At 44.3% G+C, this 21018-nt stretch overlaps 1 protein-coding gene across 1 annotated transcript in view; it reads left to right on the forward strand.

The window, feature by feature from the left end:
- The first annotated feature begins 1343 nt into the window (after positions 1 to 1343).
- LOC122544729 (synaptic vesicle glycoprotein 2A-like) overlaps positions 1344 to 21018 on the forward strand; it is a 29846-nt gene continuing 10171 nt past the window's right edge. Inside the window, exons 1-3 of the mRNA XM_043684029.1 lie at positions 1344 to 2775; positions 14382 to 15253; positions 19586 to 19766. Coding sequence (XP_043539964.1) covers positions 14677 to 15253; positions 19586 to 19766 — 758 coding nt within the window. The 5' untranslated portion in view covers positions 1344 to 2775; positions 14382 to 14676. The remainder of the gene's footprint in view (positions 2776 to 14381; positions 15254 to 19585; positions 19767 to 21018) is intronic.

Here is a 21018-nt window from a genome sequence, read left to right on the forward strand (position 1 = left end):
GCACCAGGGATCTGGGTTCAATTCCAGTTTCAAGCGACTGTCTGTGTGGAGTTGGCACGTTCTCCCCGTGTCTGCGTGGGTTTCCTCCGGGCGCTCAGTTGCCCTCTCTCAGTCCAATGATGTGCAGGTTGGGTTGGATTGGCCATGCTAAGCTGTCTCTCGGGATGTGGAAGCTAGGTGGGTTAGCCATGGGGGATGCAGGGTTACAGGGATATGGTAGGAGGGTGGGTCTAAGTGAGATGCTCTTCGGAGGGCTGGTGTGGACTTGCTGGGCAGAATGGCCTACTTCCACACTGTTGATTTTCTAACTAAACTAATGAGACAAGGAACCAACTTTTGTGGATTGAGTTTATGAACTGTGTATAAAGTTGCAAACTGCATTGAATACAGCCCCAGTCTAGACAGTGTGGAAGTTATATCCAATTACTTCCACTTCTATTCCATATTGGGTCAGTTGAACTTATGGACAGAGGTAGGGATTAACCCGTTATTTATGCTGTTAATCATAAATTACCTCCTGCTGCCTGTCTTGTCTTCTTTGTAAAATGAGAATGGGGTCAAACTGATTGTGAGTACTCACATGGTTCAATATCCTGCTGGATACGCACTGTGTGTCTTCACACAGGAGATGCAACCATCCAGTCAGGGTACTGGACAGAAGGAGTCAGCAATAGTGCTTTCCAGGAGCATTTTGTAAACAGCAACCTGCTCTCAAATACCCAGTTTGGGTTCCATCAGGCCACTCATTACAGCCTTGGTTCAAACATGGACAAAGAGCTGAGTTCCAGAGGTGAGGTGAGAGTGACAGCTCTTGACATCAAGGCTGCATTCGACCGAGCCTCAGGCAAAACTGGAATCAAGGGTTATCAGAGAGCAAACACTTTGGTGGTTGGAGTCATACCTGGCACCTTGGAAGATGGTTGTAGTTGTTGGAGACCAGACATCTCAGCTCCAGGACATCACTACAGGGTTTCCTCAGGGGAGTGTCCTAGGCCCAACCATCTTCAGCTGTTTCATCAATGAACTTCGTCCACTATAAGGTCATTGGAGAATGTTCGCCGATGATGATGGCACAATGCTTAGCACCATTTGCAACACCTTCAACACTGAAGAAGTCCATGTTCAAATGAAACAAGAGCTAGATAATATTTTCATTTGGATTTACAAATAGCAAGTAACATTTCCACTACACAAGTGCCAGGCAATGACTATCTCCAATAAGAGAGAATCTAGCCATTTTCCTTTCACATTCAATAGCCAAACCATTACTGAATCCCTCACTATGGACATCCTTCGGGGTGGGGGGGGAGGGATTATCCTTGTCCAGAAACTGAACTGGTATCACGATATAAATCCTGTGGCTACAAGAGCAGGTCAGAGTCTGGAAATACTGTGGTGGGTAATTCACCGCCTGACTCCCCAAATCCTGTCCACCATCTACAAGGCACAAGTCAGGAGTGTGATGGAATACACCAAAAGTGCCTGGATGGGTGCAGCTCCAACAACATTAAGAAGCTCGATACCGTCCAGGGCAAAACAACCTGCTTAGCTGGCACTGCATCTACAAACGTCCCCTCCCTCCACCACCTATGCTCAGTAGCAGCAGTGTGAACCATGTACAAGGTGCACTGTGGAAATTCAACAAAGCTTCTTCCAAACCCACGATCTCTTCCAACTGGCAAGGTCACAGGGACACCACACCCTGCCTGTTCCCCTCCAAGTCACTTGCCATTCTGACTTGGAAATATATTACCATTCCTTCACTGTCAAAATCCCGAAATTCCCTCCCACATGACGTGGACTGCAGTGGTTCAAAAAGGCAGCACACCACCACCTTCTCAAGGGCAGCTGGGACTGGGTCTAACCAGCAATGCCCATACTCCATGATTGAATTAGATATACCCAAATAGAATTGTAAAATTAATTCATTGATGCCAGGAACAGTTCCCAATCCCAGAAATATTTCCTGATCTCAGAGACAGCTCCTGATGCCACCAATGTTACCTGTTCCCAAACTTGGGAATACCTGCTGACCATGTTAATCCCAGAAACCACCTTATGCTAGGGGTATACCCCAATCCCAGTTAAAGCTCTAAGTCCCCGGGTTTTCCTGATCCCCACAGAAACCCTCTAATCTCAGGATTACTGTCTGATTCCAGAAAAATCTCCCAATTGCAACAAGAGCTCTCGATGCCAGAAATTCCCCAGAGCCGTTGCTTGATTCCAAGGACAGGTCCCAATGCCAGGGACAGCTTCTAATCCCAGCTCACCACATGAACTTCAGGTTGCTTTTCTGCCTGAGACTGTGAGGTGATTAAAACCTGAAGGGAGCTGATTCTGGAATTCAAGGAAAGAATGGGAACATGAAAGGATACATTAACAAATTGGGAATGAGGGAAAAACGAGCTGGGAATTGGTGGAGGAGAGGAAAACGAGCAGGAGCAGACTTTTGGCCTTCAAACGCAGTTGAAATCCTCATCTTAGCAACATTAAAATATTTTAATTGTAATGTTTCTGACAGCTCACCAAGCAAGCTGTCCTTCCTGACAGAATCTACAACAGCTGGATAATCTTGACTCTTACCACCTCCACCCACCCCCCCTGCCCAACTCTCCATGTGGACTCTTCCTGTGGGATGGTGTATGTGAGAGAGAGAGAGAGAGAGAGAGAGGAAGAAACAGTGACTGTGGTACCCAGATCTCTGAGCCTGCATCCAGCAAGCAGTACCCTACATCCAGCAGAGACTGTGGTATCGACCCCTCTCTCAACAGTCAGGTAAAAAAATAAACTCACTACAAATCATCTACCTTTGCATTTTCAAAAAGAAAAAAAATTGCAAAATAATCATTTTTGTTTTGGAATGTCAGAGGGAGTAATTTCCAAAATCTCTTCTGCCTGTTTGTCAGTGTGGCCATTTTGTCCTGAGAATCCTTGAATGTTGTTTTTTTTTTCCCCCCTATGGTCTTTACATTTTGTGGAAAGATTCATTTTAACAGCTCTGTGATTTTATTGTTCATGTTAATTGTTACAGTGTAATGGCAGCCATGTGGTTTACAGGGGACTGAAATGTGAAGCTGTGAATTGAGAGAGATAGAACTGATGGAATGGGCTGTTAGTTTGACCTTGTCAGTGCTGATTATTGTCACCCTGTATATCCGGAACTCTCCCCTTACACTGCTGAAGAATTTGTACACCCAGATTTGAAAAAAAAAAGATCTCACTAGTTATGTTTAACATATAATCAGATTGGGCAATGCAGAAGGTTATTGGACAGACGGTGCTTCAAGGCCTGCTCTTGTTAATATCTGGCTTTGGAAATGATTGAGAAAAATCCTTTGCTTCCTCAGTGTGTGAATCTTCAGGATGGTGTGAGATGTAGACTGTGTGACCACAATGCAGGCTGAAGTCAAAAGGGTGCCAGGTTCTATTTAGAGTGACACATGGCATGTTTCAGATTGTGCTGCTGTTTTTGTATGTCGATATGATGGTTTGTCTCACTGATTAAACTGCTCTTTGTGGGGATAAACACGCAGTTGGGTAGACAAGCCAGAGATACCCTGGTACAGCTGGCATGGTGCCTTCTTGTTGCCAGCTGTATCCAGGCTTCCGTCTCTGTCATGCAATTCAAGAGAATTGCCCCCAGGCACTCAATGAACATGGGGCTGCTGAGCATAATGCGACATTACAATGTGACTGAGTACCGGGAAATGAGGAGCACTGCAGGGGCTTACAGCTCGAAAGACTAGAGAGAGGGAGCGGGGGGAAGTGGAGAGACAGGATTTAAAGGGAACCGAGTAGAGAAAAATAATGGTGGGGAAAGCAGGAGAGAAAAAAATGCTTGAGGAAGAGACGGAGGGAGAAAGACAGAAAAATGGAGACAGGCAGAGAAAAGGGCAAGACCACGAGATGGAGGAAGAGAGAAAAAATAAGATCAAGGAATAAGGTTGGAGGTGAAGAAGTGCAACAGGAGTTAAGGAAAGAGACAGTTTGCAAAGAGAGGGAGAGATGGAATTAAAATTGAGACACGGCAGGCATATCAGTACAGAAGGATAAGAAAGAGAAATATCCTTCAGATCAAGGTGAAATCCTCACAACCACCATCTTCTCCCTTTCTTTTGATCTCTGATAACAATTTGGAATTTTTGGCAGTTACCATAGAGCTGGAACTCAGAAACCTGACCCACAGAAGCCATTCCTGACATTGTCAAACCTCCAATAATACACTGAGAACAAGATCATTGGACACACAAATGACAGGGGCCCACTATCATAGAGTCAGAGAGATGTACAGCCCGGAAACAGACCCTTTCGCTCCAACCCGTCCATGCCGACCAGATATCCCAACCCAATCTAGTCCCACCTGCCATTTAAAGAGATTCCCCTCTCAACAGTCATCATTTTATTCTCTCCTTCCTCTACTGCTGTCTACATGGACTGAAGACACTGTGTACATCCGGAGGCTTACAAAGGGAAGTCCGAATGGGAGCTTAGGAATCTATATAAATAATAAGTATCTGGGAGAGAGTTACAGACTCGGATCTAATCAAGGGGTTCAGGCTGGTTTAATATATATAACAGATACCCAGGAGTGATTTGCAGACCAGAAGTGGACACACAAATCGAGGTGTTCGGGGTATGGGTTTATATTTAGAATAACAGATACCTGGGAGTGATTTACAGACTGGGATCTAATTGAGAATTGTGAAGGTGGTGGGTTCATATATAGAGTAGCAAATACCCAGGAGGGATTTACAAACTGGGATCTAATCAAAGGGTTCAGGGTAGTTTATGTATAGAATAATAGATACCTGGGAGTGAGTTACAGACTGGGATCTAATCAAGGGGTTCAGGGTGGTTTATACATTGAATAACGGATACACAGGAGTGAATTACAGCCTGGAATCATACCATAGGCTTTAGGTACAGAAAAGAATATATAGAAACTGATAGAAGGGTGTGGAACGATTTATTTCCAGTATATTTGATATCTGGGAGTGAGTTACACGCTAGAAACTAACTGATGGGATTCAGTAGATCCACATATAGAATATAGATATCGAACAGGCTAGAATTTAACTCATGGTTCTGGGGATTCTGTATATGGGATATCTGGCAGAGAGTTATGGACTGCTGTCTAATTGTGCTGTTCATGTGGGATGATATACAGTAACAGATTCTGGGACAGAGTTGCAGACTGGAACCTAATCAAGGGTTCAGGTGGTCTATTATAGAATACAGACTCTGGAATCTAATCGAGAGGTTAGATACAGAATCTGGGACTGAATTACAGGTTTATATGTAATCAAGGGGTTCAGGTGTTTTATATACAGAATAACACATACCCCGGAGTAAAGTGCGTTGGGTCCTCTTGTGGCAGAATAGTACTGTCCCTACCTTTGAACCAGGAGGCCTGGGTTCAAATCCCACCTGCTCCAGTGATGTGTAATAACATCTTTGAAAAGGTTGGTTAGAAAAATAGATTAATTTTTTAAAAAATCCTTGAGTAAGGTAAAGTCACCATTGTCCAACCAGACCATAAGGCTGCTCTCTCTCACTAAAGAAAGAGAGAGAGAGAGAGAGAAGACTTCTGGTGGTGAGTTAACATGAGGATCACTACACTTCAGGCACACAGAGAGGCTGAGAAGGGGAATCCTTCATGGTCTCCTCAGCCAGAGGAGAAACTGAACCCAGGCTGTTGGTGTCACTGTATCGGAGATCAGCTGCTCAGCCAACTGACCCCCAACCCTGAGTAGGGTATAGACTGGAATCAAAATGAGGGGTCAGTGTAGTTTATATATAGAATAACTGACCCCCATCCCTGAGTAGGGTATAGACTGGAATCAAAATGAGGGGTTAGTGTAGTTTATATATAGAATAACTGACCCCCATCCCTGAGTAGGGTATAGACATAGAATAACTGACCCCCATCCCTGAGTAGGGTATAGACTGGAATCAAAATGAGGGGTTAGTGTATTTTATATATAGAATAACTGACCCCCGTCCCTGAGTAGGGTATAGACTGGAATCAAAATGAGGGGTCAGTGTAGTTTATATATAGAATAACTGACCCCTATCCCTGAGTAGGGTATAGACTAGAATCAAAATGAGGGGTCAGTGTATTTTATATATAGAATAACTGATATCCTTTACTAAGGTATAGAATGCAATTATATTCAAGGGGCTCAGATGGTTTATAAATGAAGTCATAGTTACTCAGGAGTGAGGTACAGATTGAAATCCAATCAAGGGGTTTGGTAGACTAATAGTTAATGCAGGATTCACTTACCAGCTGGAACCTAATTGAGGGGTTTGGGTAGTTTAATATAGAATACTGGATATCCAGCAGTGAGCTACAAACTGGAAAGTAATCACAGGGTCTAGAATATGATGTGTATTTGTAGAATATCAGATACCTGAGAGTGAGGCACAGACTGCAAACCTATCAGTGGTTTGGGAGTTGGAGGGGAAAGGATAACACATATCCAGGAATAAGCTACAGACAGGAAACTAATTGAGGGTTTTCAGGGGTGGGGCATGGATATAGGATAACCGGTATCTCTGAGGTACAGACTGAAATCTAATTGAGGGGTATAAGTAGTTTGAGACATTGGGCAAATAGCATTTACGACATACAACCACCAGGCAATGATCATCTCCAACAACAGAGAACCTAACTATCACACTTAACACTCAAAGGCATTACCATCACTGAATTATACACTGTCAACATCCTGAGGGTTACCACTGACCAGAAACTGAACTGGATTAGCCATGCAAATACTGTGGCGACAAGGGCAGGACAGAAGTTAGGAATCCTGCAGCAAGTAAGTCACCTCCTGACTTCCCCAAAGCCTGTCCAGTATCAACAAGGCACAAATCAGTAGTGTGACAGAATATTCCCCACTCCCCTGGATTGAGGCAGCTTCAACAACACTCAAGAATCCAGGACAAAACAGCCCACTTGGCTGGCACCACATCCACAAGCATCCACTCCCTTCTTCACTGACACTCAGGAGCTGCACTTTGTACCATCTACAAGATGCACTGCTCAAATTCACCAGGACTCCTTATACTGTGAAATAACTCAAAAGAGACTGGTATGATGTCACCGAGTCACCCTTTATTTACATGTGGAAAGTCCTCGACACTGATCCAGCTCCCTCAGAGCCAGCCCTCAGAGTGGGCACTCCTGTTCTTTTTTCTTTTAATTTACCGCCTAACTGCGGTAGTGTTTATTTTCCCCAGCACCCATGGTGTGTGTTTGTGCAGGTGTGAGACACAGTGAGAGACACAAGGTGCACGAATCTTTATTCAGTTCCCCACCACCAGGAAGAAAGGAAACACCCGAGTGGCCAGTGACAAGCAGTGCCCTTCACATCAAAGGGCAGTGCTGTGTGATCAAACAGTGAAGGGGAGGGTAGGGACTAAATCAAAATATAGTTGGAGGGAGAAATGATGCACTCCACTCCCTGCGGCGCCCACCTCTCCCTGAACAACTCCAGGGTGTCGGTGGTTACCGCATGCTCCTTCTCCAAGGACACCCGGGCCCTAACGTAACCGCGGAAGAGGGGCAGGCAGTCGGCCCTAACGACCCCCTCCACGGCCCGCTGCCTCGACCTGTTTATGGCCAGTTTGGCCAGAGACGCTCCTGTTCGTTTTTTAGCCTCTGGCACTCCTGTTTATTTCTTTTTTCTTTTTTTGTATTTCTTTTCCCCAACACCCATGGTGTGTGTGTGTGCAGGTGAGAGACACAAGATGTACGAATCTTTATTCAGTATCCACCACCAGGAAGAAAGGAAATACCCGAGTGGCCAGTGACAAGCAGTGCCCTTCACATCAAAGGGCAATGCTGTGTGATCAAACAGTGAAGGGGAGGGCAGGGATTAAATCAGAATACACTCCTGTTCTTCTTTTTTTTTTCAGCCAATGAGGGGTAGCCAGATTCCGTTCACTCCTATTGGTTGGAGGACCAACCTCTCCCGGGGTTTTTTTTTTTTCTCTCTTTTTTTTTCTTTTTTCTTTTTTTTTTTCTTCTATCCCACACTACCACCTAAGTGCGGTAGTGCTTATTTTTTCCCCAGCACCCATGGTGTGTGTGTGCAGGTGGGAGACACAGTGAAAGACACAAGGTGCACGAATCTTTATTCAATTTCCACCACCAGGAAGATAGGAAAACACCCGGGTGGCCAGTGACAAACACTGCCCTTCTCATCAAAGGGCAGTGCTGTGTGATCAAAAACAGTGAAGGGGAGGGTAGGGATTAAATCAAAATACACTCCTGTTCTTATTTGTCAGCCAGGGCTCCCTGATTGGACCAGATTAACAGCCCTCCCCCATTAAGGGAATTTATATTCTATGAGGTCCACCTGACTGATCTTGTTACAATTACTACATCCCTCACCCTCTGAGTCCAAGGACAGAGGTCAGTTCCTTTTTTTTTGCAGCTCCTGCTGAGGCATTTTAGCAGCAGGTCAGCTTCTCCAACGCTGCCTTAGATACAGTCAGCATGTTAATGCACAGTAACCGCCACCGCTCCCACCCCCGATCTCCGATTTTCGCCCAGAGCACCTTGGAAGACATTCATTCTCTTCTTCAGGTGGCAAAGACATTGAGGCAGCAGCATCCACCATGTCATCTCGGTTGCAAGGTATCGTCATTGCTTGATGGAGAGGGAGAACCCAGGGATACTGGAACAATCAAAATGGCTGTCGAGGAGCAGGGCATGTTTTGCTCTCACACTGTTTGCAAGCTTGTAGCTTTCATATGGTCCACGTGCTTGTTCAGGACCCTTGACCTAACGTCACATCGACCATGCCTCTTACCCATGGTTCCTAAACCAAACTCTGTCCCATGAAGTAAACCGTCTCTCTCGCTTACAGGAGGCTTGTGTCTTGCATTGGTGTTCCTGATACTACTTCCGTGCTGCACAGGGAGGTATTGCATGTCAATAGTGGGTCTCACTTGGAATCATAGCGTGCCACCACTTTAAAGGATGATACTTGCTCTTCACTTCCCTGAAGGCTATGGCTTGGCTATGTGACCATTTCCAAGATGTAAAGGTGTTAGGATGGAGGCCAGGTTATATATGAACTTTCATAATTATTCACCAGCCCCAGGCAAGACTTATACTCCAGAACAGACATGGGAGCTGGGGCACCTTTGATTGCCCTCACTCTACCTTCCAGCGGGTTGACTCTGTAGCCCAGGTAGATAACTTGGGATGCCTGGAACACATTTATCCCTTCTAAGGCATACACCCGCTTGGGAGAAATGTTTAAAGTCCTCTTAGTTATGCTTATTGGTCTTCCCTGTTATTAGCATATCATCTGGATAAATGATGACCAGGGGATCAACCTTATAAAATATTCTCCATCGTCCTATTTAGGTCAGGCTTGGAGGGTCGAAGGACCTGTTCCTGGGCTGTAGATTTTCTTTGTTCTTTGTCTGCTGATAATACCTCAAGTGGCAAGCTCATTTATTGGTACAAACTCATATGGGGTTAATTGTAGCATGTTTCTGGGAATCCTCGCCCAACTGCAATTGCAAATACCCATGGCTCATGTCCAGCTTCATGGAGGACAGCTCTCTCCCCCCCCACCCCCCACCACCACTGCCACCTTTGTGTATAAATCCTCGAAGCGAGGGACTGAATATTTATCCAGCAGCGAAAATTGCTTTGCTGTTTGTTTAAGATGTCCACAAGGATGGACCGGCCCATCAGGCTTCACAATTGGTACGATTGGTATTGCCCATTCTGAAAACTTTGATTTGCTGGAATGCCCAGACTAATAACCCCAGTCAGGGAACTCATTTTGTATGAGGTCCACCTGGCTGACCTTGTTACAATCAGTACGTATTACACCTTTCGAAACGCACAAGGGCATCAGATATTTGTTAATACAGCCATCCATAAGATACCCTCCAAGCTATTCACCATCCTGACTTGGAAGTGCATCACTGCTTCTTCACTATTGCTGGGTCAAAATCCTGCAACTCCTGAATGACACTGTGGGTCTTCTTACGCTAAATGGTTTGCAATAGTTCAAGGTTGTAGCTCACCTCATCTTCACAAGGGCTACTAGGGCTGGGCAACAAATACTGGGAAGAACACTCTCATCCTATACACAAATACCAGTGAATTCAAGGCTGCAATTTCATTGGGTGGAGTTTTTATATAGAATAACGATACCTTACTGCCTGAAAGATTTAGTTGAAATCCATATGTGAGTTACTGTGGGGTGGAATTTAACTGGGGAAGCCCATGTGTTCTTATTGATTTGTGGACTAAATGGCAAAAGGTTTGTTTTAAAGCCAAAGGGGGGGGGGGAAGAATTTCTGTATTTTTGTAAACATGTTAGTGGAACTCATTGTGAGCTATGTTTACATTTCTGCTTTGTTCAAGCATGGGGAGAGGCGAGCTAAGAGTCCACAGCAGCAGGGGTTGTGTGTGTGTGCAGGGTGAGATTCAGCCAGCAGCAAGTTGTGCAAATATTACCAGTTTGTAGATGCCAGAAGACATCAGTCTGACGGCAGCTCTATTATTACCTGCAGAGTGTTTTCTGTCGACCTGAGTCTATCAGATAGGTAAATTGGAGACTTTGATCAAATATTTAACTTTTTTAATGATCACGAGAACAGTGCTTGAGCATCAACGCACTTTTTCAAATGGATTGTAACAGTAATAAGAGAGACCTGGGACTGAGTCGCAATTTGGAATCTAATCAGTTGGTTTGTTAATAGACTAATAGGTAGCACAGGAGTGGAATCTAATCACGGGTTCAGTTCTTCCTGTCTATGACAAGGACTGAATTATAATACACAAGAAGCAATTTTTTCCAGTGGTGGAATGCTGGTAACTGGAGAATTTATATATAGACAAATGAACCAAAGATAAGGATATTATTTCTAAAGAATAAATTGTGATCTGGAATGCACTGCCTGACCTGTTGTGTCTCTGACTCTGTCTCACTCTGACCCGGCCTCTCATTCTCCCCTTGTTATTCTCAATATTAACATCATCACTAATTCCATTGCCCCTTTCACCTCCTTAGCCAATACTCTCTCTGCCCTTGTTTCCATGTTTTCTGTCCTTGTCTGTCTGTCCCTCTCTCTGCCCCTGATCTTGTCCCTCTTTCTGCCCATCCTTTTCTCTCTCTGCTCCATCTTTCTCTCTACCATACCTCTCTCTCTGGCCCTAATAGACTCTTGGACATTTATAGCACAGAGACCATTCAGCCATCATAACCTTATACACTTCTATTAGATCATCTCTCAACCGTTGCTGTTCTAAGGAGACCAACCCAAATCTACCCATTCATTCCTTACAGCTCAAACTCTCTGGCCTAGGCAGCATCTTTGTAAATCTCCTCTGCTCCTTTTGGTGCATTCACATCCTGACCATAATGTGGGGACCAGAATTGCACACAGTACACCAGATGTGGCCACAGCAGCACTTTATACAGATCCAGCATAACCTCCTTGCTCTTGTGTGCCAGACCTCAGCTAATAAAGGCAGGTATTCCACACGTCTTCTTAACCACCTTATCTACATGCCATGCCACCTTTAGGCACCTGTAGAACTGTTCACCAAGGTCACTCAGTACTTACAGGGTCCTTTCATTCAACTGTGTAATCCCTTGCCTTGTTAGGCCTCTCCAAGTGCAATACTTTACACTTTTCCTGATTGAATTCTATTTGCCACTATCCTGCTGAGCTGACCATCATCCTCCTGCACTTTACGGCTACCCCTCTCACTATTTATCACCTGACCAATGTTTGTGTCATGTGCAAACTTGTTGATGGTACTCTTCCCCCCCCATTTAAGTCCAAATCATTAATATATACCACAAGTGGTAAGGGCCCCAGCACCAAGCTCTATGGAACTTCATTAGAAACAAATTTCTATTCACAGAAATATGCTTCACTCATCACCCTCTGCTTCCTGCCTCACAGCCAATTTTGGATCTGATGTGTCTCCTTGTCTTGGATCCCATGAATTCACATTTTTGACCAATTTGCCATGAGGGATCTTATCAAAAGCCTTGCTAAAGCCCATGTAGACCACATCAACTCATAGAGATGTACAGCATGAAAACAGGCTTCTGTCCAACCCGTCCATGCCGACCAGATTTCCTAAATTAATCTAGTTCCATTTGCCAGCATTTGGCCCATATCCCCCCAAACCCTTCCAAATCATATACCCATCTAGATGCCTTTTAAAAGTTGTAATTGTACCAGCCTCCACCACTTCCTCTGGCAGCTCATTCCATACGTGCACCACCCTCTGTATGAAAAAGATGCCCCTTAGGTCCTTTTAAATCTTTCCCATCTCACCCTAAACCTATGCCCTCTAGTTCTGGATTCCCGATTATCTGTTTACCCTATCCATGCCCCTCATGATTTTATAACCTCCATAAGGTCACCCCTCAGCCTCCAATACTCCAGGGAAAACAGCCCCAGTCTATTCAGCTCTCCCTGTAGCTCAAATCCTCCAATTCTGGCAACATCCTTGTAAAGCTTTTCTGAACCCTTTCAAGTTTCACAACAGCCTGCCTATAGCAGGGAGACCAGAATTGCACGCAGTACTCCAAAAGTAATGTGCCCAAACAATGTGCTGTACAGCCGCAACATGACCCTCCCAACTCCTGTACTCAATGTACTGACCGATAACAACAAACATACCAAACGCCTTCTTCACTATCCTGTCTACCTGCGACCCCACTTTCAAGGAGCTATGAACCATCACTCCAAGGTCTCTTTGTTCAGCACCACTCCCCAAGACCTTATCATTAAGCGTATAAGTCCTGTCCAATTTGCCTTTCCAAAATGCAGCACCTCACATTAAATGCATTACTTTTACTCCTGGTTTCCACCACAAAAAATTTGATATAAGTTGTCAAACATGACTTTCCCTTAACATGTCCATGCTGAGTACATGTGATTAATCTGTATATCTCTGAGTGCAGATATCTTCTATCCCTCAGCATTCTTTCTAATAACATCCCCCTTAGACTAATTGGCTTTCCTGGCTGCCGGTTCCGGTAATTTGTTGTAGTGGCCAGTGTATTGGATCTAGAAGCATGGCACTCATCAACAAACACCTAATATAGCTAAGAGACCTAATATACAGGCCACTACAGTGAACTAATGGGACCGACAACCTGAAGCAGCAGGAACAGAACCAAATTCCAGAAGACACAGTACAGCAGTACCTCACAGGAGGTTCCAAAGCACTGTACATGTCACCGAGACAGGGGACAAAATGTCTGCAAATCAACTTCCCAGCTCGGCGAACATACCCACAACAACGGTAAAGTATTCATTTCAGACTGTGCCTATGTCTTCTGGATCAAGACACACATTATCTCCAAGGTCCCTAATAGGTCCTACTCTTTCTTTAATTATTCTCTTGCTCTTTATGTGGTTAAAAAGTCCCACTGGATTTTCCTTTATCCTACCAGCCAATGCTTATACACTCTCTTTGATTTCCTAAATTCCTCATTATGATCCTCCTCCCCTGCACTTTATAGACTTCTCTGGGGGTCTCTGCCTTGGTGAACCTTTGATATCTGCTATAAGCTTCTCTTTTCTTTTTAATCCTAACATTTATGTCCTTTGATATCAGGGTTCCCTGATCTCTCTGTCATGTCTCTCCCCCTCTGCCCCCACCTCATCTTTCTTGGTCTCCTGTCTCTTTTTCTCTGCCCTTGTCCTTTTTCTCTCTGCCCATCTCTCTCTCTCTCTGCACACCCTTCTATCCCTCTACAGTCCTGCCTCCCTCTCCGAGTCTGGCCCAGTCTCCCTGTCTCTGTCTCCTCTCTTTGTCTGGCCCTCTCTCTCTCTCTCTCTCTCTCCCCAGCTTTGCAATCTGTCTCTGCTCCTTAATATGGAGCCGCAATACACTGCATGGTAAAGACCAGTCCTACATTATCCATTTCGAGAGGGTACTGTCATGCAAGCTCTGGCTAACTATCAGCTGTCTCCAACCCACCCACTGGTCGGCTGTCTAATGCTGTGAAATTGTCAACTATCTAAGAAATCTAATCTTTGTGCATTATTCCAGCCTTCGCTCCTGTGGGACCACTTTCTGTCTGATTCACTCTGGTGTAATTAAACTTTCACAGGGCTCAGTGTGGGAGACAGGCTGCAAACTGTGAGCCCCTACCCTGGCATGGTTGAACAATTCTGCTTCCTTTAGTTGAACAACTCTGCTCAAACTGTTCCAAGTCCATGCTGGTGTCACTGTGACCAATGAAATCCACTTGACTGTTTATTTCTTTTTTTTTAGGTTCAGCTGAACCAGCAATTAAAGCTAATACATTGTGACGAAGTTACCATCCTACTCTACTCCCTAATATACTGCCTTTATTTTAAATCATTAGGTATATCCCTGTCTTTGTGTGATCATCGATCGCTCTTTGATTTGGACTCCTACTTGTTCCCCTGGCTTGTTTCCTGCTTCCTCTCTGGACTCAGCTTCCATTTGCTGTCCTGGGCCAGCTACTGCTTGTTCTCCATCTTCATCACTCTCCTTGTCCAATTCCTGCCTGTTCCGCTGAGATTCTCCATCTGGAACCTGTGTTCCCTGTGACTACCTCACTCAAGTTTCACCCCTGGATGTGACTGGCACGGTCAAACTTCCTGAAAGTACCCACACATCTCCTGAGCCAGGTCGCTATGGATGACAACTTCAAAGACCGGACAGCCTTCATCAGAGGGGCCAAGGACATTGCCAAGGAAGTGAAGCGGCAGGCAGCTAAAAAGGTGGCCAAAGGTACAGACCGACTCCACGATGAGTACAGTCGGCGCTCTTACACACGATTCCAGGAAGAGGACGATGACGATGACTACCAGCCACAATATAGCTACTCAGGTGGAAACGATGAAGAAGGAGGCTCGAGTGATGCCACTGAGGGCCATGATGAGGAAGACGAGATCTATGAGGGGGAATATCAGGGCATCCCCCATGCCAACAAGATGGCAGATGACCACATAGCAAGCACACAGCCCATGGTGGATGATTTCAGGGACTATGAGGAGATGGAAGGTGAACGGGAGAAGGAGAAGGAACAGCTGGCCCAGCAGTATGAGCTCATCTTACAGGAATGTGGTCATGGCCGCTTCCAGTGGACTTTGTACTTTGTTCTGGGCCTGGCACTCATGGCAGATGGGGTGGAGGTCTTTGTGGTTGGGTTTGTGCTGCCTAGTGCTGAGAAGGACATGTGTTTATCTGACTCCAACAAAGGCATGCTCGGTAAGTACAAGGAGCATTCAATCCAAAACTGCTCAAACAGAATCAATGGAATTCATATAAGTATATATATATATGCTCAGGGGCCTGCTCCTCTGTGTCTATTTGTGTAGTTCCCAGACACTGCTGTGTGACCCACATACTGCTCTGTTGCCTTTGTATGTACATGTGGGTCCAAGACCAGACTCCACACTCTGTGTGTGTACGTGTGTGTGTAGGTTTGATACCTTCTCCCAGTGTTTGTTCGGTTGCTGGGGTCTGTGTGTGGTCTACATACACACACAGTGCTGCAGGGTCTTAGACATATACACACACAGAGCAGACTGTTGACTGAGACTGCTCACATACTCAAGGTGTTTTAGAGGCTGTTGGTGTCACAGTTTTCAATCAGCACAAGTGCATCTCACAATGACAGTGACCCACTCTTCAGGGACATAGAATAAAAAGAGCATTAAATCAGAGCAGTCCAACACCATTCACATATCCTTCATCATCTCACTGTAACTCAGAGAGGGACATGCTGTCTCAGGGGTCCTCATCATTTCAAGGCTGTGAAATAGAATTATATATTCTCACTAGTGTAACTGATTTAGTATCCTTTACATGCCTCCCAGACTCATCCTTTGAATTACTTCAAATTACAGAGACTAAAATTTGGGAGACTAACCAAGAATAATGGAATAGTCAAATCTAGAGTTAACAAAGGGATGAATAATGAGGACTTCAGGTTAATTGAGATGGGTGGAGCAGGTCAATGTTGTGAAACAGACTTCCTTGGTTATAGAGTAGCTATCTGGTCAGATGCTCATCTCAGGGTCAAATGTGATGCAAAATTTTAAATAACATGATCAGACTCAGTTACCTGGAGGATGGGTAGAAAAGAGACTAAGGAACAGAATTTGTGTTGATAACCAAAGCCAATGGCTTTAGCCTTCCCAATATTTAACTGAAGGAAATGTCTCCTCATCCATTAGACTATGTATGACCAGAGAAATGGAGAATATAATGAAACAATAAAAGAGTGCATGATTCCCATCAGGGGAATTCTTTGTGAGGGTCAGGCCAAATACAATATGTTGATAGGGGAAATGAAGTGGAAAAAGTAAGACTGACAAACAAAAAGAATATGGGAACAGAATGGCAGTTAACAGTGAAGCCAAAACGTCTTGTAGCAACATATAAATCATACGTCAGTCATAAACAACAGAGGGTTCCTATTCAGGACAAAAAGGGTGGTCAACGCTTACTGGTGCAAGATATAATATATCATAAGTACTTTGCATCAGTGATTAAGGAAGAATGAACTGATAAAATTAGTACGTAGAAATGGTAGTGAAGGAATGGGGTGAAAATTGATAGGAAGAATGTATTGGAAAAGAGTGGATAAATCACTTAAAATTAAAGAAAATGAGCAGTGGAGACATTAAAGGGCTTGTCATAATCTTCCAATCTGCCCTGGGCACAGGGGGAGATGCCAGAAGACTGCAGAATGGGAAATTTGACACAATTATTGAAGAAAGAGGGTGAAGATATTCTTAGTTAAGTTCTGAGGAAGTGTCACTCTGGACCCAAAACGTGAACTCTGATTTCTCTCCACAGATGCTACCAGACCTGCTGAGCTTTCCCAGCAATTTCTGTTTTTGATTTCCAGCATCCACAGTTCTTTCGGGTTTTTTTCTTAGTTAAGTACTGGCAATTTAACATTACTGGTAGGAGAGCTTTTAGAAATAGCAATCCAGGAACAGGTGAGCAGGCATGAGGAGAGAGTTGTATTTGTTAAGGAGACTAGCATGAATGTGTAAAAGGCAGATTGTGCTTTACTAACTACAGTAGCGCCTCGACTTACGAACTTAATCCGTTCCGGGACCCGATAGGCGAACCAAAAAGTTTGCGAACTGAATCGATTTTTCCTGTTGTTCGGATAGCGTAAGAATGCTTGGACGTAGCAATGAACGCTGTCCACAGCGCACTCGCCAAAGACAAACTGAATGAGATCACGCGGGGCCCGAGAGCTTTTGCGTTCAACAAGTGCGTAGCAAAGCAGAACAATGAAACCGCGTGGTCGCACACGGGCTTTTTGCGTTTGTACCTTTGTTCGTACCTTGAATTTTGTACGTACGTTGAAGCAAAATTTTACGTAACAATCCTGTTCGTAAACCGATTTGTTCGTGAACGGGAATCCTGTTCGTAAACCGATTTGTTCGTGAACGGGGTCGTTCGTATGTCGAGGCGCTACTGTATAATTCCATTTTTTGGTGACGTTCCAGAGAAAGTAGCTGAAAGGAATACATTGTTGTCTTGTTATGAAGGTGTAAGGGGTACTGTACCTGTAAGAGAGTTAAAAGCTAGCAGAGCTACCTTTATAAGGTAACAATATAACATTTGGTCGAACATCTAAATTAACTGGGTTGCCTGGAGACAACAAAACAAATTCAAATTTGGCCAATCAGTTTAAATTATCCCCCAAAATACCAAACTCCAATCAAGTTTGAATTTAGTATTTTGACAATATTAAGACCGATGAAATGATCCAATGCTTTGGGGTATAAAAGCGAAACAAAATTGAACAGTTGGAGGAGAACTGCCAAAGGACCAACAGCTGTAGGCTGCGAGTGAGAACTCTCGGAGAGGTACCTGTCTGGAGAAGGAGTTTGCACAGAGAAAAAGATTGACACCAACTTGGAGAGTAAATCCACAGAGGAAGATTCAAAGAGAAGATTCAACAGCTGGCTGGTTTTGATATTTGAATTTTCCTGTAAATCTTAATCGGAGGTTTTGTCAGACTAGCATTATAGAAGGGAAAGTAAAAGATAGGTTAGAGGAAGGAGTTGTAAAGAGTTGTTAGTTAATTATTCTCTGTTATATTTTAAGAAATAAAGTTGTTAATTTTACTTTAAATAGTTCTTGGCCTTTTGCATTTTCACAGATTATTGCACGGGGTAAATCATTTCTGTGTTGTTGGTTTAAAATTAGCGGGGGGGGGGGGTGTTTACCCCGTATTGTAACAGTCTATAAGTGTTATTGATTTTAGATAGGTCTTTAACAATGTTCCACCACAAAAAACTCAGGTAAACAAAACTGGGGTTCATGAAATAAGAGGATCACAGTTGGATAAAAAGTGATAAGGACTGAAAATAGTGAGTTGTGTCAAATGAGTGTTTCTTAGACTAGAGAGTGACAGACAGTGAGGTTCTCCTAGGGGTCAGTGCTAGGAGCCCTGCATCCCTTTGATGTACATTAATGATGTGGAATGCAGAGTAACACTTCAAAATTTGCTGATGTTACCAATGATCCTTGAAGCTACGATGCTGAGCATGATTCTGTTTCACTACAGACACAGAGAGACTAGCTGGATAGGCAGACTAGTTACAGGTGGAATTTAATGTGGAGTATCAGGGAATGCACTTCAGTGATGCAGTAAATGCTGACGATCAGGAACTTGCTACCCATTAGTGTGTTGGAAGCAGACCATCAGTGTATTTGAAAGGAAATTCAGAAAAAATAACTTTAAAGAATTCGAGGATAAACAGGGGGTAAAAGACTAAGCAAGTGAACTGAAGACTCTGTTTCTGTGGAGAAATGACCAATACCTCGAGTCTAATAGCCCTCTAAATCTCTTCTCCCTTGCTGTATCCCGATACTGCTGAGAATTCACCATGTATCTCCAGTAGGACCCTTCTTAACTTGAAAACATTATCAATATAAGACAGGGCAATGAGTTATGAGACTTAGCGTGTGATATATGGAGTAATACTGTTCACTGAGCTACAGAAAAAAACAGTAAAGTGTGCGGTTGATCAGCCAAACAGGAGATGGAAATGTGTTGCTGGAAAAGCGCAGCAGGTCAGGCAGCATCTAGGGAACAGGAGAATCGACATTTCGGGCATTAGCCCTTCCTGGAAAAGCGCAGCAGGTCAGGCAGCATCTAGGGAACAGGAGAATCGACATTTCGGGCATTAGCACTTCTGGAAAAGCGCAGCAGGTCAGGCAGCATCTAGGGAACAGGAGAATCGACGTTTCGGGCATTAGCACTTCTGGAAAAGCGCAGCAGGTCAGGCAGCATCTAGGGAACAGGAGAATCGACGTTTCGGGCATTAGCCCTTCCTGGAAAAGCGCAGCAGGTCAGGCAGCATCTAGGGAACAGGAGAATCGACGTTTCGGGCATTAGCCCTTCGGGAACAGGAGAATCGACGTTTCGGGCATTAGCCCTTCTCAGCCAAACAGGAGACTCAAATGTGACAGGTTAAGGACAGCCTGTGAAGAGGTTGAACTAGTTGGGTAGCTCAGTGTGCACTGAGTGTCTCATTCTGACTGTTTTTTGTTTTTCTGTTGCAGGGCTAATCGTATATTTGGGGATGATGGTGGGGGCCTTCCTCTGGGGAGGTCTTGCAGACAGGATGGGCCGCAGGCAGTGTCTGCTCATCTCTCTTTCAGTAAACAGTGTCTGTGCTTTCTTCTCGTCCTTTGTGCAAGGATATGGGACCTTCCTGTTCTGCAGACTTCTCTCTGGTGTTGGGTAACGTAGACTGCTCTGCTTCCTTGCACCCTTTCTCATTCTGAAATTGTGTTGTGTTAGCCTGCCTTCCCTGAGGTGGGTTAACTTCCAGGAGAACCCCACCCTGTGACCTAGGAATGAATCATTCCTTTTACTAGCCAAGATCACAATTCATATGGAAAGTACATGCCATTGCTGGGTTAGAAAGAGAGGGGAAATTAGGCAGGATCACTATCCATTGACCCCTGGGCTAAAGACAGAGGGGAAATTTAACCAGGGTTTCTGCTCCTGATCACTGTCCAGTCACCTCCTGGTATAAAGATATTATTTTTTCATTCTCTTTATTCTTGGATTATGATACTGCCTACACAAAGAGGCTGTGTAAAGATATATTTGTAGTTTAAAACATTGTGTTTACTGAAGTTCATTGAGAGACGTATACATAACACTGCCATTCCCTGGAACAGTGAGAGCAGCCAGACAGAACTGAGGCAGTGGTTTTCTGAATGAAGTGACAGCTAGCTGATAACATTTAGTAGGTTCCTGGTCATGTGAGATCAATAAAAGAGAAACTCATAGCCTGCAAAGAGAGAGCATCTAAATTTCACTACCTGTTCATGCAGCGGTATTGGGAAAAATGTCTGGTAACTGTCCTCATTCACTATTTCCCTGTAAACTGCTCTCGCTGCAAATTTCTTTGTTGAAAGAAAAACCAGCTTCAATGATGGTGCTGAACAGCTGAACAGATTATAGAACATAGAACATTACAGCACAGTACAGGCCCTTCGGCCCTCAATGTTGTGCCGACCTGTCATACCAATCTGAAGCCCATCCCACCTACACTATTCCACGTACGTCCATATGCTTGTCCAATGACGACTTAAATGTACTTAAAGTTGGTGAATCTACTACTGTTGCAGACAAAGCATTCCATACCCTTACTACTCTCTGAGTAAAGAAACTACCTCTGACATCTGTCCTATATCTATCACCCCTCAATTTAAAGCTATGCCCCCTCGTGCTCTCTGTCACTATACTTGGAAAAAGACTCTCCCTGTCCACCCTATCTAACCCTCTGATTATCTTATATGTCTCTAAACCTTCTTCTCTCTAACGAAAACAGCCTCAAGTCCCTCAGCCTTTCATTGTAAGACCTTCCCTCCATACCAGGCAACATCCTACTAAATCTCCTCTGCACCCTTTCCAAAGCTTCCACATCCTTCTTATAATGCAGTGACCAGAACTGTACACAATACTCCAAGTGCAGCTGCAC

The sequence above is a fragment of the Chiloscyllium plagiosum genome, chromosome 51 (genome assembly GCF_004010195.1).
Source record: "Chiloscyllium plagiosum isolate BGI_BamShark_2017 chromosome 51, ASM401019v2, whole genome shotgun sequence".
Lineage (NCBI taxonomy): Eukaryota > Metazoa > Chordata > Chondrichthyes > Orectolobiformes > Hemiscylliidae > Chiloscyllium > Chiloscyllium plagiosum.